The following is a 14,306-nucleotide window of genomic DNA, read 5'->3' on the forward strand; positions in this document are numbered from 1 at the left end:
CCCCACCCAGAGGGTGCTCTGTCTTGTGGATGAAGAATTTGAGGCTTGGCAGGTATCACTTGCCCCAAGCTTGCAGTTACAAGTGGCAGAAAGAGCTGGGTCCTGAGTCCGGAAGGGGTGCCCTCAACTCCCAAAGAGAAGGAGACCGTGAGGTAGAGAAGGTATCAGACCTGCCCCCAGGGCAGCAAGTGCTTCTCAAGGCCGGAGGGTATGGGGGGCCTGGGGATTTTGAACTGTCTCCAGACTGCCGTGTGGCGAAGAGTTGGGGGACGTGGGTCCTGCACCGGCCTGACACCAGATCCGTTTCTCAAGGCTCCATTTTGTGAGCAGGACCCTAGTGACACCTCAAGTGGACCCCGAGTGGTAGGTTCGGAGCCCTTTCATTGCCCTGGGCCTGTAGTGAGTCTAGGACAGAACAGCTGGGGACGCAGCCTGGAGGCCCCTTGTGGCTGCAAATATTCAGCTCTAGGAAGGACCTGAACCCCTCGATTGCCCTGGCTTTCCAAGGAACCCTTCCCAAATAGAAGGGCTCTGGCCCAATCATCTGGAGCTTTTTTTGGAGCCTTTTCTCCGACGGGGCTGATGCTGATGCTATTTTCAGAATGCCAGGGTCATTTGACAATCTGGGGAGAGTTAGACTCCTCTGATGCGCAGAAGTAAAAACCACCCCCTCCCTTCTCACCCTTGTGCCTTCCAGCCATTTCCAAAGGCAAAGCAAGCATATGGGCTTCTGTTTTAAATTATTTTATTTTGTATTATAAAAAAAAACAATAACTTTAAAGACGGTCTCACACAGTACAAACAGCTGGGTAAGGGTTTGTTCGTGTCCATGATGACCTCAGAACTATTAAAGTGCAAGTTGTGTGTCAGTGTTTTCCTTCGTGCAACTTCACACACACATGTAAACAAGTCACTTGGCTATGATCTGACCCGCACCCCCTAGTTTCGGGAGGGCAGAGGCTTCCGATAGCTGTCAACCCAGAATCACAGACAAGCTAATGCCGCATTGTCCCGTCTTGACCCTCGGGGGCGGGGGGAGGGCAGGACAAGTTCCCCAAGGCCTAACGGAGGCTGATTAACTTCTGCCCCCCTCCCCATTCTTGTCTTTGTCCGAATTGCCCCTCTGCCGGGCATGCGCCCCCAAGGCGCGGGGCAGGCAGGCGCCAGCGGGGGACGCGAGAGGGGGGCGCAGTCCCGGCCTGAGCCAGTTCTCCTTCCTTCCAGGGCCGATGACCGTCCCTTCGTCTGCGCCCCCCGGGGCGCGCGGGTCCGGGCGCGGGGAGGGGAGACGCCGGGCGGCGCGCGCGGGGCGCGGGGCCGGCCCGGACGTCGGACGTGACTCGTACACAAACGGGCCCTCCTCGGGCGGCGGCGCGGGCGCGGGGGCTCCTAGCTGATGACGCAGCGCTCCTTGTCCTTGGCCTGGCCGCCGCCGCTGGCCTTCTCGCGGATGTACATGAGGTCGCTGTGCACGCTCGGCCGGCGCGCGAAGGGCGCCACGATGCCGAAGGCGTCGCCCGGGTCCCCGCCGCCGCTGCCGGCGCGCAGCAGCTTCTTGTTCCGCAGCGCCTTGCCGTGCAGCACGTCGCAGTGCTGCACCGACACCTTGCGGTGCAGGTCCGGGCTCATCTCGCTGGGCAGCTTGGCCATGGCGAAGAGCGCCCGGAACATCTGGTCCAGGCTGCTGTTCTTCTTGGCCGAGATCTCGAAGTAGGCGCAGCGCTGGGGATCGTCGCCCACCAGCCGCTCGATCTCGCGCTGCTCCACCTCGCGGTAGAAGTCCCGGTCACCCTTGTTGCCGCAGATGACCAGCGGCACGTCCACGTTCTCCTTGGTTTTGTTCTTGAGGCAAGACTTGGTGTCGAGGATCTGCTGCTTGAGCCGCTGCACCTCCTCGAAAGAGTCGCGGTTGTCCAGGCTGAACACCAGGATGAAAACGTCTCCTACGGGGGACACGGAGGGCGGAGAAGGGGGCGGTGAGGGCGGCGGCCCGGGGGACAGCTGGAGCGGGGCCGGCTGGGGACCGGGGACCGCCGACCCCCCCCCCCCGGGGCGCAGCCCCCCCCGCCCGCCGCCCGCCGGGCCCCGCGCTCACCAGTGAGGATGGAGAGGCGCCGCATGGCCGGGAACGGGTGGTTGCCGGACGTGTCGAGGATGTCCAGCTGGTAGACCTCGCCGCGGATGGAGTAGAACTTGCGGTGGAAGTCCTCGATGGTGGGCGTGTAGGCGTCCTCGAAGCGGCCCGTGAGGAAGCGCGACACGATGGCCGTCTTGCCCACCTTGGACGAGCCGAGGATGACCATGCGGTAGCAGTTCTTGGCCGGGATACTCAGCTCCGAGTCGCTCGGGCACATCTTCTTGATCATCGCGGCCAGTTTCATTGGGCGGAGGGGCGGCGGGGCGGGGCCGAGAGAAGCGCGGAGGGCGGCCGGGGGCGCGGGGCTGGCGCGGGGCTGGCGCGGGGCTGGCGCGGGGCTGTGTGCGCTCGGGCTCGGCTGGAGCGCGGCTGCGGCTGCGGCTGCGACTGCGGCTGCCGCTGGGCTGCGGCTCTGGGACGAAGTCGCTCGCTCCGGTGCTGCGCGCCCGGAGGCCGCGCTTATATGCAGCCTGCCTGGCCGCCCCGCCCCGCGCCCTCCCCGCCTCCGTGCGTCACACCCCGCGGGCCCCGCCGCCCCCTCCCGCGACCTCCGCTGGCCGCTGCCCCTACTGCCCGGCCCGCCGCACGCGGGGAGCAACCGAGTCCTGGGTCGCACTGCGGCCGGGGGCGCGGGGACCCCGTTTTTCCCACTGCACGGGGCTCAGCGGCCGCGAAGGAGTCGGGGCTGCAGTCCCGGCTGTGCCTCTGACCCCGTGTGCCTTGGGGCGAGGACCCCACCCGTGGCGCTCACACACCCACACGCACGCCCCTGCTCACACCCACTGTCTTTGGGCCTCAGTTTCCCCAGAGAGTAACAAGAGGCACCCCGCAGCAGCAGCTAATCGCAGGTGCTCACCAGTGCTGGCACCGTGCACGGGGCCTCGCGTACCTCCCTTCTGTCTTCGGTCCCCGGAGCGAGGTCCCGCGGCCGCCCCTTCCCGTCGGCGGGCGCGCGCTGCCTCCGGGCCGCGGTTAGCGCCGGGTGGGCGCCGCGCGCTCCGGCCGCCAGAGGGCAGCAGAGGCCCCGGCGGCGCGGCCGGGGTGGGGGGCGGGGGCGAGGGCGAGCCGCCAGGCGGGTCTGGGCAGGGGCGGCGCGCGGGCCTCCGCGTGTCCCTGCGCCCAGCCGGGGATGCTCTGAAGCCTGCAGGGCTTTTCAGGCGGGGGCTGGCCCCATCCGCTTCCCGCGGGACCTGGAGGACCAGACACTTGCCCATCCTTGCTCAGGACTGGGCCAACGGGCCCTCCTGCCGCGCCCGTAGCATTTGTGTCTGGAGAGTCTCTGGCGCCAACATTCCCATTCTGGAGCTGGGGGGCTGGGCCTCGAAACCCCAGTGTGAGGCAGCGAGGCAGCCCCGGCCCCGGCGGTCTCTTGCCCTCCCTGGGTCTCGGCTCCGCTTCTGGAAGTTGGCATTCTGGTTCTGTGGGGGATGAGGAAGTACCAGCAGTTTGGGGCCAGCACTTGGTAACATTTGCAAGAGTAAATGACCCGGGAGCGCAGCACGGGGCGGGGGGGGGGGGGGGGGGCGGCAGCAAAGGTGCCACGGGTGGATCTGTAACCAGGAGGGGGCTGATGGGCTGGAGGGTCTGGCGCCAGGACAGGCCTCGGCTCCTCACTGCAGCAGGCCAGGCTGTGTAGGATTTGGAAGAAAGCGGGGAGCCCTTAGCTGGCGCCACCCCCCATCTGCACAGGCCTGGGTGCTCCGGGCAGTGTCAGGGCACCAGCCTGCAGCCCTCAACTGTTTGCACAGGGCCCATGGGCTCTCAGGGGCCATCCTCTCCACCCCTCCACCACAGGGATTCCAGCAGAATCTCACGTCCCCTGCGGGGTTGAGGGGGTTGGGGGGGTGGGGGTGGTTATCTGCCCAGTGCACTATCCTAAGTCCATCCTTTAGGCAACCTTGAGGAGGAGGGACTGTTACTCTGTATTTTACAGATGGAGAAACTAAGGCAGGCCTTGCCCAGGGTCTACAGGTAGTACCTGCAGGGCTGAGGCTTGAACCCAGGGGGCTGGCAGTCCTTGCTCTTAACCACCAATGTGCCCCTCCTGTGGCTCTGTCCCGCCACTGTGGGACATCCGGGCTCCATTTCTCAGAGTGCACCCCTCAGATCTCCCCTCCACACCTGTCCCCAGACTTTGTGTCTGCTGCTGATGGGGTGTTTCAAAGGCACGCATCATATGAGGAGTGCCCAAGGGCTCACCACTCGGCTCTGATTCTTGGTGTCATTTATACAGACTTGTGTGACAGGTCAGCTGGGCTGGGCCCCCCACCCCTCTTGACTCTCCTGAGGCTGCTCTGACCCTGCCCTCCCCGTCTGAGATGAGAAAGAAGTGAGCCTGTGGCCCGTGCACAGGGCTGCCGTGGATGGTGGTGCAGGGCATTCACTGCAAAAAGGGACCAGACACGGATGCAAGCAGGGGCTGGCCACGGCGTGGACCCCATCATCCCTAGATGGGTACGGGCAGCTGGGCTGACCCAGGATGGCTTCTGGCTCCTTCCTGATGGCCCCTGCCAGGGGGTCACCGTAATGAGCAGAGGCTCAAGGGTGGCAGGGTCAAGGATTTGAACCCAGCTCTCCCTTGGGAAATCTTGGGGCAGGAATCCCCTTCCTGCCCACACCCCATCGGACTGAGGCCAGCTCTGGGGGTGGCACCCCACACACACACAGGGGAACACCTGTGTGGCCGCCCACTACCAAGCTCTTTGCTACCGGAATTACCCTTTTCTGGATCTTTTTTTGGGGAGGGGCCTCATGACTTTACACCAGGCCTGCCCCAGGCTGACCCAATCCAAGTGGCCCGCATTGGGGGACGTATTTTCAACAGGACAGTGGGGACAACTTGCAGCCCCACGTAACTGCCAGGCTTAGTGGTCCCCTGCCCCCGGACACTCTGGGCCCCGCGCTGGGGGTAGGGGGACAGGTGCAGCCCCCCTTCCCAGCATGCCCACTACCCACATCCCTCCAGCTGGAGCATTGTTTTCTGTTGTCCAGGTTAACAATAGTTACAGATGATTTCATTTTTCTGTGCGTTTGGGCATAAGGCAGCAACCAGCACCTGCCGGGCCGAGCCTGCTTCCTAAATGCTGTTTCCTTGCAGGGCAGCGATTTTCCTGCTCACGGAGGAAAGGGAACTTGAAAATATTTGACCCAAGTGTTGAGGGCAGATTGGAGGGCAGGAACGGTCTGCCACGGCCCGGTCTGGTGGCAAAAAGCCGTTTAGATGGTTCTGGAAAGCTGTTGGAGAGTGCCGGGTGGGCCCCCTCAGGGGTGGAAGGGAGTGGACACTTTCTGAAACAATGCACGTGTCCGGGTGCTGTGGCCCGGGCCGAGCCCGCCCCCCGCAGCTCCGTGGGGCTCCACAGCCGCTGCCTGAGCGGAACGTGGCTGTAGGGAGCAGGTGCGACAGGCTGGCAGGCTCCCTTCATCGAGCCCTGATCAGAGCGGGGGGGAGGCCTGGGTGCTGGCCCCACGTCCTGGGGGCCCAGCCAGCAAGCCCTACCCCAGGCCCCGGGAGCCGCCAGCTGTCTCCCCTCCTCCCACCTCAGCGGGAGATAGGGAGTGAGCTGGGGCTGGCACAGCCCTGTGCCCCCAGCACAAGTCACCCAGCCTCCGCTGCCAGTTGGAGGTGACCCCAGCCCGTGTGGTAGCGTCAAGACACCAGTGCAGGCAGGGCCCCAGAGCAGGTGCACACCAAATGTCCGCAGTAGCACGGCCGGGCCCTTCCTCTCTGTCCCCTCTGTCCGCGGGCTCAAGCATTGCTAGCACATCTGGGGCGGCACGTTAGCCCTCACTTTCCTCAGCCCCAGCGACATCTGTGTCCAAGCAGCTCATCTAGGCTGGACCTGGTGGCCTGCGGTTGAGAGCATGGATGTCACGGCCTGGCTTTCTATGGATGCGGTAGTGCACTGGGAGGCTCCAGATGGCCTCGACCCATTGATTTGACTCCTGGGAGCCAGGCACCCCATGGCTGATTGCTCCTCACTCGCTGGGTCCTTTAGGGCCTGCTGCTTTGAGCACCCGTGCTTATTCTGACCACAGGGCCTTTGCATTGGCTATTCCAACTGCCTGGAATCTTCCGGTTTGCTTTCTCTGTTCATTTGGGACTTAGCCCAAATGTCACTTCCTCAGAGGGAGCCCGACCACCATGGTTAATAGGGGCTCTCACTCCCACCAGACACTTTCATGTCACTTTTTATATTTTTTGGCATTTTCACTCCCTGATCGTGTTCCCTGGAGAGCACCTCACAGAGGCTGGGAGCTCGTCGCCATGTGGGTATTGGGCTGCTGCGTGGTATGACGATACCCCCCACCCTGAGGCTATGCTGGCTCCCCCAAGGAAGGGAACAGAAGGGGTGTGGTACTGGCAGGGGGAGAGGCAGGCAGCACAGGAAACCCAAACACCTGCAAGTCCTCTCCCTGCCAGGTGTGGATGGAGGTGAGAAGGAGGGCTGTACCAGCCTGCCTGGAGCCCTCAGGGAAATGCCCCATTCCCTGCAGCCCCAAACTCCCTCCCTTCCCCACCTGGCCAGACACAGAGCCGGAGGGGATGCTGGCATCGAGGTGCCTTTATTGGTGAGTTGGGACGTGCTGGGGGCAGCAGACAGGGGGGCTCAGTGGCCGGACGACAGCATGTCCAGGGCCCCCAAGGCAGAGGTTTCCAAGGCACTGGAGTGGCCCTCGCTGGGCATGAACCCTGAGCAGTGGCCGGGCACCCTTCTCTGCGCTGCAGGGCCTGGACCTCGGGGCTGGTGGAGGCCCACTCTGAGGGGGTGGCCCCAGGCGGTCAGCTCCTCTTGTGGGAAGAAGAGGCTTTCTGCTGGTAGATCTGCGCGGTGAAGGGCCTGCGAGGCAGGGGAGGGCTCTGGTCAGCAGGTCTTGGGATGAGGTCACCATCCCAGGCATGCCCCCCATGGTGCAGACACAGAGGGGGGATCTGCGTGGGACAGGAGGCCCTGGCTGCCTCGACACCACCTGCCTGGCCACCCCCAGGCCCCACTGGGCCGGCTCGAAGCTTCCTGGGGCTGCTCGGGGGGTGACGGGCAGCCCAGCCTGGCTCAGCGGTCACACTCCCCATGTGTGACAAGTGTCTACTCACTCCTCGTACAGGATGGCAACCCTGTAGATGAGGGCCACAACCACGGTCAGCAGCAGGCCGGTGGGGCTGGCGTGTCTGCGGAGGGAGAAGACGCCGTCAGGTCCGGAGCCTGGCCTCCTCTCTCGGACCAAGGCCTTGCAGGGGCCTGACCCGGTGACCACTCGCTGACCGCCCGTCCAGGCTGGCTCGGTCCTCAAAGGGGGGGGCCCACGCTCCCTCTCTCACGTCCCCAGCCCCCGGCTCAGGACACAGCAGGGATGAATCGGGGAAGGAAAGGTCTGGCCCGAGTGGCCAGGTGGGTTCTTTTCCACATACAAGGATGTTCCAGGGCACAGAAACTGCTACACCTGCCCTCCAGTGACAGTGTTCACAGGATGATTTCTAGAAATGGGGCCAGTGCCCCCAAAGGCACATGAAGTGTCCAGTGGGCCCTCTCTGGGCTCCCTGCTGGTGACTGCTGCCCAAAAGAGCCTGGGTGCACCTGGTGTCCAGCTGGTCCCACCTTTTCTAGTACCCTCTGATCCCAGAGGCTACACAAGAGCTGGCCTGCAGCATCTGGGTGGCCGGGAGGAGAGACGGAAACTGGTCTGTGGGGCCACACAGGGTCCAGGAGCTTAGCAGGGACCATGGGCCCCAGGTGCACTCTGTGTCCCCCGCTCTACCTCCTTCACAGGAGCCTCCGGCTGGGGCCCTGCCCACTCCTCTCTGCCCAGGACCTCACACTGTCTCTTTGTCTGTCTGTGTGCCTGTCTGGGCACCCCAGCAGGGACGGCAAAAGCCTCACCCTCCATCCTGTGGACTCTGTTTGCATCATTCCCCAGGGCAGAGTGGGCTCCCAGGTGGAGACCCCAACCCCAGAGACCCTTCTGGGCTGAAATGAAATCTGCCCTCCTGGAGCTTTACTCACTAGCCCTCATTTGGTTTTCTAGAGTGAGCAGAGCCTCCTCACTCATGAATCAGGCACTGCAGGAGCTGAGGGGGAGGCAGGCAGCAGGCTGGACTTCCACCTGGGGAGACCTGCCAGCAGCCAGCTCAGGAGGATGGGCAGGGGCCAAGGCTCTGTAGCCACATCTCACTGTGGGGCACCGGGCACCCCACCAGGGCATAGAGGGGACCCACATGTGAGGTTGGCCTTTGGAGGGCCCATCTGAGCACAGAGGAGGCACCTGTGGGGAGGGGGGTTAGGGTTAGGGCGGGCTTCCTCACTTCCCAACTCAGGTCAGGTTTGGGGGTGGAGATGGGAGAGAACAGTGGGTGTGCAGGCAGGGGGTAGGGAAGGAGCTCTGTGGGCAGAATCAGGAAGCTTCTGGGTGGGACCTGGGGAGATGCTCTGTGGAGCGGGTGAATCTAGGGCTGTGGAACCGCCCCCCTGGGATCCCACTGCTCAAGTCCAGGTCTGGGGCTGGTAAGGAAGACAGGTTGGCACAGTTGGTGGGGGGGAGCACTGTCTGGCCTGGAAGTGGGACTGGGGCAGGGAGAGAGGTCCCGGCCAGACCCACAGATCCCCATCTAACTCCCTGCACTCAGCCTAGTGCTCCCATCTGAGCTACCCAGAAAGATGGGGGTTTCGAGGAAACATCTCGCTCCTGACCTTCCACCATTAGAGATTCATTACTTTATGTCTTCTAACCTTCCTGGTGTCTGGGAGCATCTGTGACATTCTAGGCACATGGTTTCAGGTGTTCATTATAAGAAGGACACTTTCTACAAAAAAAATTTCCGATAGAAGGAGCCCGAAGACAGGAGGTAGACAAACGGAAGTGCTCTGGAGGGGTGCATGGTTTGAGGCCCAGAGCCCACTGCGCTCCCTGTGCTGGCTCCCGGCCTGAAGTCTCTGGACAGCAAGAGCCCAGGGGCCCCTGGGGCTACCAGCCCTAATGTTCTAGTCCATGGTTGGCCACTTATGGTCAGGGATGTCAGGGATGGTTTTTGCATTCTTAAGTGGTCAAAAAAAAAATAGAATATTACATGACACATGAAAATTACATGAAATTCAAATTTCAGTGTCCAAAACTGGAGTGGGGCTGGAACTCGGCCCCAGTCATTCACTTACCTGCCGTATCACAGCTGTTTCAGAGCTGCAGAGCTCTGCCTGTGGCCTGGGGGTCACGCCTCTCCCGCCCTCCAAGAGAAAGTTCGCTAACCCCCATTCTAGGATGTCGTTCATTTCCATAGAACAGGAAATCACCAGGAAGGCCTCGGCCCCACAGATGAGAGAAGGCTGCCCCTCTTCCCCAGGCGGCGGCTGGCGGGGAGGCTGGTACTCACATGACAGCCCAGCCCAGGTAATTGGCCGTGCTGCCCCAGTACATGGGGTTGTCCAGGATGTTGAACGGGAACGTGGTCACTCTGGCCTCCTTGAGGATGCCGAAGTAATCGCCTGAGGACAAGGCGGGGCAGGATAGGCCGCACCATTACTGACGGAGGCCCCCAGCATGGGCACCCTGAGATCCGCCCTCGGGGCCAGCCAGGGAGCGGGCTGAACCAAGTCAAGGGGCATCCCATCTCCACAGTGGGTGGGCCCCCTTAGGGCACAGGTCCTAGCGGGCTGAGGCACTGAGCCTTCCTGCCCACCATCTGCTCCTCTCTGCCTTAGCACCTGCTGTTCCCTCTGCTCGGGACACCTTTCCCTGCTCTCTTTCCTGCCCGCAGCTCTCCTCCTTGGCATTTCTCTCTCAGCTCATGCCACCTCCTGAAAGAGACCCCTCCACTATGGAAAGCAGGCCTGCCTGCTCCCCACTTCTGCCCCCAGATCCTCCCTTCTCACCCAAGATGTGGCCGGGGAGCTCCTCCCACCCCGGGGACCCCAGGGGACCTGTTCTGCTCCTCCGCCCAGGGTGCCCACAACGCAGGAGGTCAGCCCTGGTACTACGGCCTGCAAGCAGCCCAGAGGGACCATCAGTCGGCCAACCCCAGACAGGCCTGTCATCCACCCCTCCGAAATGTGCCCACGAGGCCGCCCCACAGAGTCTCTGGCACAGGCCCACATGGAGCCCGCACTGCCACGGGCGCCGCGCTGCTCAGTACAGGGCACCAGCGTGTCCTCCAGCTGCCTCGCCCCAGAAATCCCTCAGAGCTTCATCGGAGCCAGAAGTAGGGCAGCCACAGGCAGCAGGAGTCCGTTGTCTGGGGACAAAGGGTGCAGGGGGCACAGGGGTGGCGCGAAGCTTTCTTCCCAGGAGGCAGGAAGTGGGGCTGCGGGCCTGGAGCCGGATGGCACATAAACCGTCTTTGGCGCTGACTCACAGGAGGGACGTGGCCGCGGTGCCCTCCACGCTGAGCCCAGCGGCCTTCCTCGGCCATTCCTCCTCCGGAGTGCTCCTTCCTCCTGCTCCTTCCCACCAGCCGCCTGCCCTGACTGGCTCCTCCAGGCGACCTGCCCCAGCCCTGCCTCCTGCACCAGCCTCGGCTCCGCCAGCCCCCTCCCCACCTGCATGCTGCTGGGCTGTGTGCCCCTGGCCTTCAGGGGACCTGAGCGGGACAGGACAGGGCCCTTCCTCCCCCCATGCCCCTGGCCCTGGCTCTGCACAGTCTGCTCCACAATACCCCCTCCTCACCACCAGCCCAACCTCCTCATTGCTGGGAGAACTTTCCAAGCCCTCCTATGGCCCCTATGGCCCCAGCAGTGAAGCCTCAGGCCCTGGGCATGGCCTTCTGGGACACAAGTGATGTGGCCCCCACCTGACCTCCAGCCCCAGCCTGACTGGCCCCCCACACACTGGGCCACCTGCCGTTATGCTGACCTCCCTCCCACCTACCCCAGTGCCCTGCCCCTGCCGCAGACCCAGGAGCTCCCAACTTCTCTTCCCACATCCTGCCTGCTGCCCCTCTCCTGGCGCTGTGCACCCTAAAGCTCAGGCCCAAGCACCAGGTGTGACCCGCCTGTGAGCCCTGTCGCAGCTGTGGTGTGTGACAGGCCCAGCCAAGGCCGCCTGCACATGCTGCTCCCGGGGGTCTCCTCTGCCTGTGAAAACAGGCTCCCTGCTGCAGCCTGCAGTACCCTGGGCCACAAGCGACTGTGGACAGATGCCCAGGCAGATGGGGAGGGTGCCCGGGACTGCCCCGGCCACTGGAGGAAACAGGCCCGGTCTGCGAAGCTGGCTGAGGTCTGAGAGCCGAGAGGGCCCAGGAGCCCCCCTGATCTGGCCCATCAGAGGGGTGGGCACCTCCCATGTACCACCTGCCCACTGGGCTCCTTCCACGCCTCTGCTCTCGCAGCTTCCCCCAGCTGCTCCCCTGCTTGGGCGTCCAAGTTTGCTAGAAGTTGGTGATGTCATGAGGACCTCCAGCCAGGCCACCATTGGGCTTGCAGCCCAAAAGCACCTGAGCCATAGGTGGTGGGGAGCACGGAGCAGAGGCAGTGTCCCCCCAGCCCTCAGCAACCCTGGCTGGTGGCCCAAATGCAGCTCCCCCAGGGCTCCCCACGAGGATGTCCCAGATGGCAGGGCAATCAGCCACCTGGCCCCTGCTGCCCCCTGGGCCCCCAGCCCCCGGGGTCTTACCTAGGAAGGTCCCGGTGAAGCCGAGGGCAAAGAAGCTGGAGAGCACAAACGTGCTGCCCACTCCCAGGAGCGCGAGACCCACGCGGTAGGCCATAGGGTTATCCAGGCTCTCCATCTTGGGCTGGCTCAGCATGGCCTGCGTGAAGCTGGGGGGAGAGGCCCGGAGATCACTGCCATGGAGACAGGGTGCCCCACCCTTCCCACTCTCTGTCCCCTGGTGGCCCCCAGAGTAGCCAGTTCAGGGGTCTCGAACTCGGCATCTGCTGGCACCGGGCACGTGATGCAAACAAGTGAGGTCGGCTGGGGGTGGGTTGCAGGGGACCTGGAGAGCATCGTCCTGCCCAAGGGGGGCTCCCTGTGGCCCCAGCCCTCTGCTGCCACCAGAGAGGTGACCCCAATGAGGAGCCGGGGCCCTGCCAAATTTTTTGTTTTTTCAAGAAGCCAGAAATCATGTCTTGTATTTAAAATCCCCTAATTATTAGAAACAGGCAAGGATGACAACCACTTTGGACTCCACGTGGCAGATCCAGCCCAAGGGCCACCAGTTTGCAAACTCTGATTCCTGTCCAGCTAGCAACTGGTACTTCAGAGGAAACTGTGGCTCAAAAAAGAAAAGATGGGGGCACCTGGTGGCTCAGTCGGTTAGACGTCTGTCTGCAGCTCAGGGGATGATCCCGGCGTCCTGAGATACATAGAGCCCTGCTTCAGAGTCCCTGCTCAATGGGGAGTCTGATTCTCCCTCTGCCCCTCCCCCCTCGCTTGTGCACACGTGCTCTCTCTCTCTCAAATAAATAAAATCGTTTTAAAAAGAAAAAGAAAAGATGCCTGCCCCCAGCTGTGCCCATGTGTCCCTGCACTTGGCATATGCTGCCTGTGGTCGTGGCATCCCAGGCCCCTAGAGGACACGGTGCCTGGAAGCCTGGGGCACACACTGTCCATTCTGCGGCCTCCACAGCCCCTGTGTGGGGCTGGCCACATCCCAGGTGGCACCTCAGAAGTCCCATATGTCCTCCCTCACCACTGCAATGGCCCCAGCAAGGTTTTTGGGGGCCAAGCCATTGAAGACTTGGTTAAATAGCAAGTGACAAAAGAGGGGTGACTATGCTCTGGCGTTCAGGTTCTCCTACTGGCTGCTGAAGACTGGAAGGCATGGTGCAGGTGGAGCAAAGTGAAGGGGTTCTTGCTATGCACAGGATCATGGTGGAGCCTCTGCCTCCCTAGCAGGGAGCTGGCACTGGTGGAAGCGGCACACTCAAAGGAAAGGATGTGTGTGGGAGTGAGTGCATGCATGTACCACTAACATACCCTTCCCATTCCCCCATGACCGTAACACTCAGAAGAGATATGGAGCTCTCCTGCCTTGCGCAGGGCAACTGCTTGCACTCACTCTGTACCACGCACCTCTTAGCAGGGCAGCTCACTGTCTACCTACCCATCCGCAAAGCCATCCTCCTGTCTAGCCTCTATGCATCCACTCTTCCTTTCATCTACCTACCCATCCATGAGTCTATCTTCTATTGAGCCATCCCCATCCCTCCATCATCTACCATCTATCCACCCATCCATGAGTCTATCCTCCATCCATCCACCCATCACCCATCCATGAATCTATCTTCCATCCATCCAACCCTCCATCCATCCATGCTGCCTTCCATCCATCCACCCATCCAACAATCTATCTTAACCATCCATCCACCCACCATCTATCTTCTATCCATCCATCCATCCATCCATCCATCCACTTACCCATCCATTAGTCTATCCTCTACCTATCCACCCTTCCACCCATCTTTCCATTCATCAACCTATCAATCTGTTCAACCACTTATTCATTTGTGTGTCCATTACAAAGTACCTCTATTTGCAAGACTCTTTCAAGTAGAACAAATTCACCACCTCACTCACTCATTCCATTGGCAAATTCAATTGTAAAACTATCCTTATATTTAGCTAAAAACCACCTCCCTGGAACTCTCTTCTCCAACTACTTTCAGCTCTGAGAGAACAGAGGCTGCTTCTCCTTCCCTCAGGTATCTCCCCGGCACCTGGCACACATCAGACAGGATGGGTTATAGTACATACTCATCAGCTGGAGGAAAAGCAGCACCCCCCTGCCCACTGCCTTACCCTCCACCTGCGGGCAGAGGCCTGCATGGTGACCTGTCAAACGGTGGCACATGTATGTCAAGGCATACCTAGGTATCGGTCATGCTGCCCACACCCCCAGCTCTCCACCCACTACTGCCCTCCTTCAGCCTTCCTGCTGCCCGGGCTCAGGGTCACCCTGCAGATCCAGGCTGAGCTGCTGGGATTGGCTCAGGGTCACGCACACCCCACTGTTGTTCCTGCTTACCACACCCATACCCTACCAGTCTATGCCCTCACCTGACTTTCTGGTAAACCAACAGCCCTCATGCTCTGGGCACCCCTTCAGCCCTGCAGACCCACAGCTCAGGCCTTGGAGCAGGCAGCTTCAGCACTTGGCCTCAGCACCCTCCCCACCTCTGCTGTCTGTAGGAAGGTAGAGGCCATGGCAAGACTCGCTGCCCCACCCAGAGCAGGGCTCCCCTGC

The 14,306-nt window shown here is 62.0% G+C and overlaps 2 protein-coding genes across 6 annotated transcripts in view; both read right to left on the bottom strand.

The window, feature by feature from the left end:
* Positions 1 to 728: 728 nt before the first annotated feature.
* On the bottom strand, positions 729 to 2,475 carry RASD1 (ras related dexamethasone induced 1). Of its 2 annotated transcripts, none has more exons than XM_077892343.1 (2): positions 2,096 to 2,469; positions 729 to 1,943 (listed from the first exon to the last, which is right to left on the bottom strand). In XM_077892343.1, exons 1-2 carry the CDS (start codon positions 2,379 to 2,381, stop codon positions 1,390 to 1,392), a joined length of 840 nt encoding a protein of 279 aa, XP_077748469.1. In that variant the 5' UTR covers positions 2,382 to 2,469; the 3' UTR covers positions 729 to 1,389. The 2 variants fall into 2 exon arrangements, with proteins under 2 accessions (XP_077748469.1, XP_077748471.1); XM_077892345.1 differs by having other exon boundaries at positions 1,635 to 1,869; positions 2,096 to 2,475.
* A 4,209-nt stretch (positions 2,476 to 6,684) lies between these two features.
* Positions 6,685 to 14,306, bottom strand: part of PEMT (phosphatidylethanolamine N-methyltransferase) — an 89,657-nt gene continuing 82,035 nt past the window's right edge. For all 4 annotated transcript variants that reach the window (XM_077892350.1, XM_077892348.1, XM_077892349.1 and 1 more), the window contains 4 exons: positions 11,735 to 11,880; positions 9,501 to 9,612; positions 7,233 to 7,307; positions 6,685 to 6,978 (listed from right to left, as the gene is read on the bottom strand). In XM_077892350.1, the coding sequence (XP_077748476.1) occupies positions 6,921 to 6,978; positions 7,233 to 7,307; positions 9,501 to 9,612; positions 11,735 to 11,880 (391 nt within the window). In that variant the 3' untranslated portion in view covers positions 6,685 to 6,920. The remainder of the gene's footprint in view (positions 6,979 to 7,232; positions 7,308 to 9,500; positions 9,613 to 11,734; positions 11,881 to 14,306) is intronic.

Source organism: Canis aureus, chromosome 3 (genome assembly GCF_053574225.1).
Source record: "Canis aureus isolate CA01 chromosome 3, VMU_Caureus_v.1.0, whole genome shotgun sequence".
Taxonomy (NCBI): Eukaryota; Metazoa; Chordata; class Mammalia; order Carnivora; family Canidae; genus Canis; species Canis aureus.

What these genes read in the sequence shown, in the direction of transcription:
- RASD1 (XM_077892343.1), bottom strand. Translation starts at nt 2,381, where the DNA reads ATGAAACTGGCCGCGATGATCAAGAAGATGTGCCCGAGCGACTCGGAG. An exon ending in GCGCCTCTCCATCCTCACTG is followed by an intron (nt 1,944 to 2,095) that starts GTGAGCGCGGGG and finishes TGTCCCCCGTAG; the next exon opens with GAGACGTTTTCATCCTGGTG.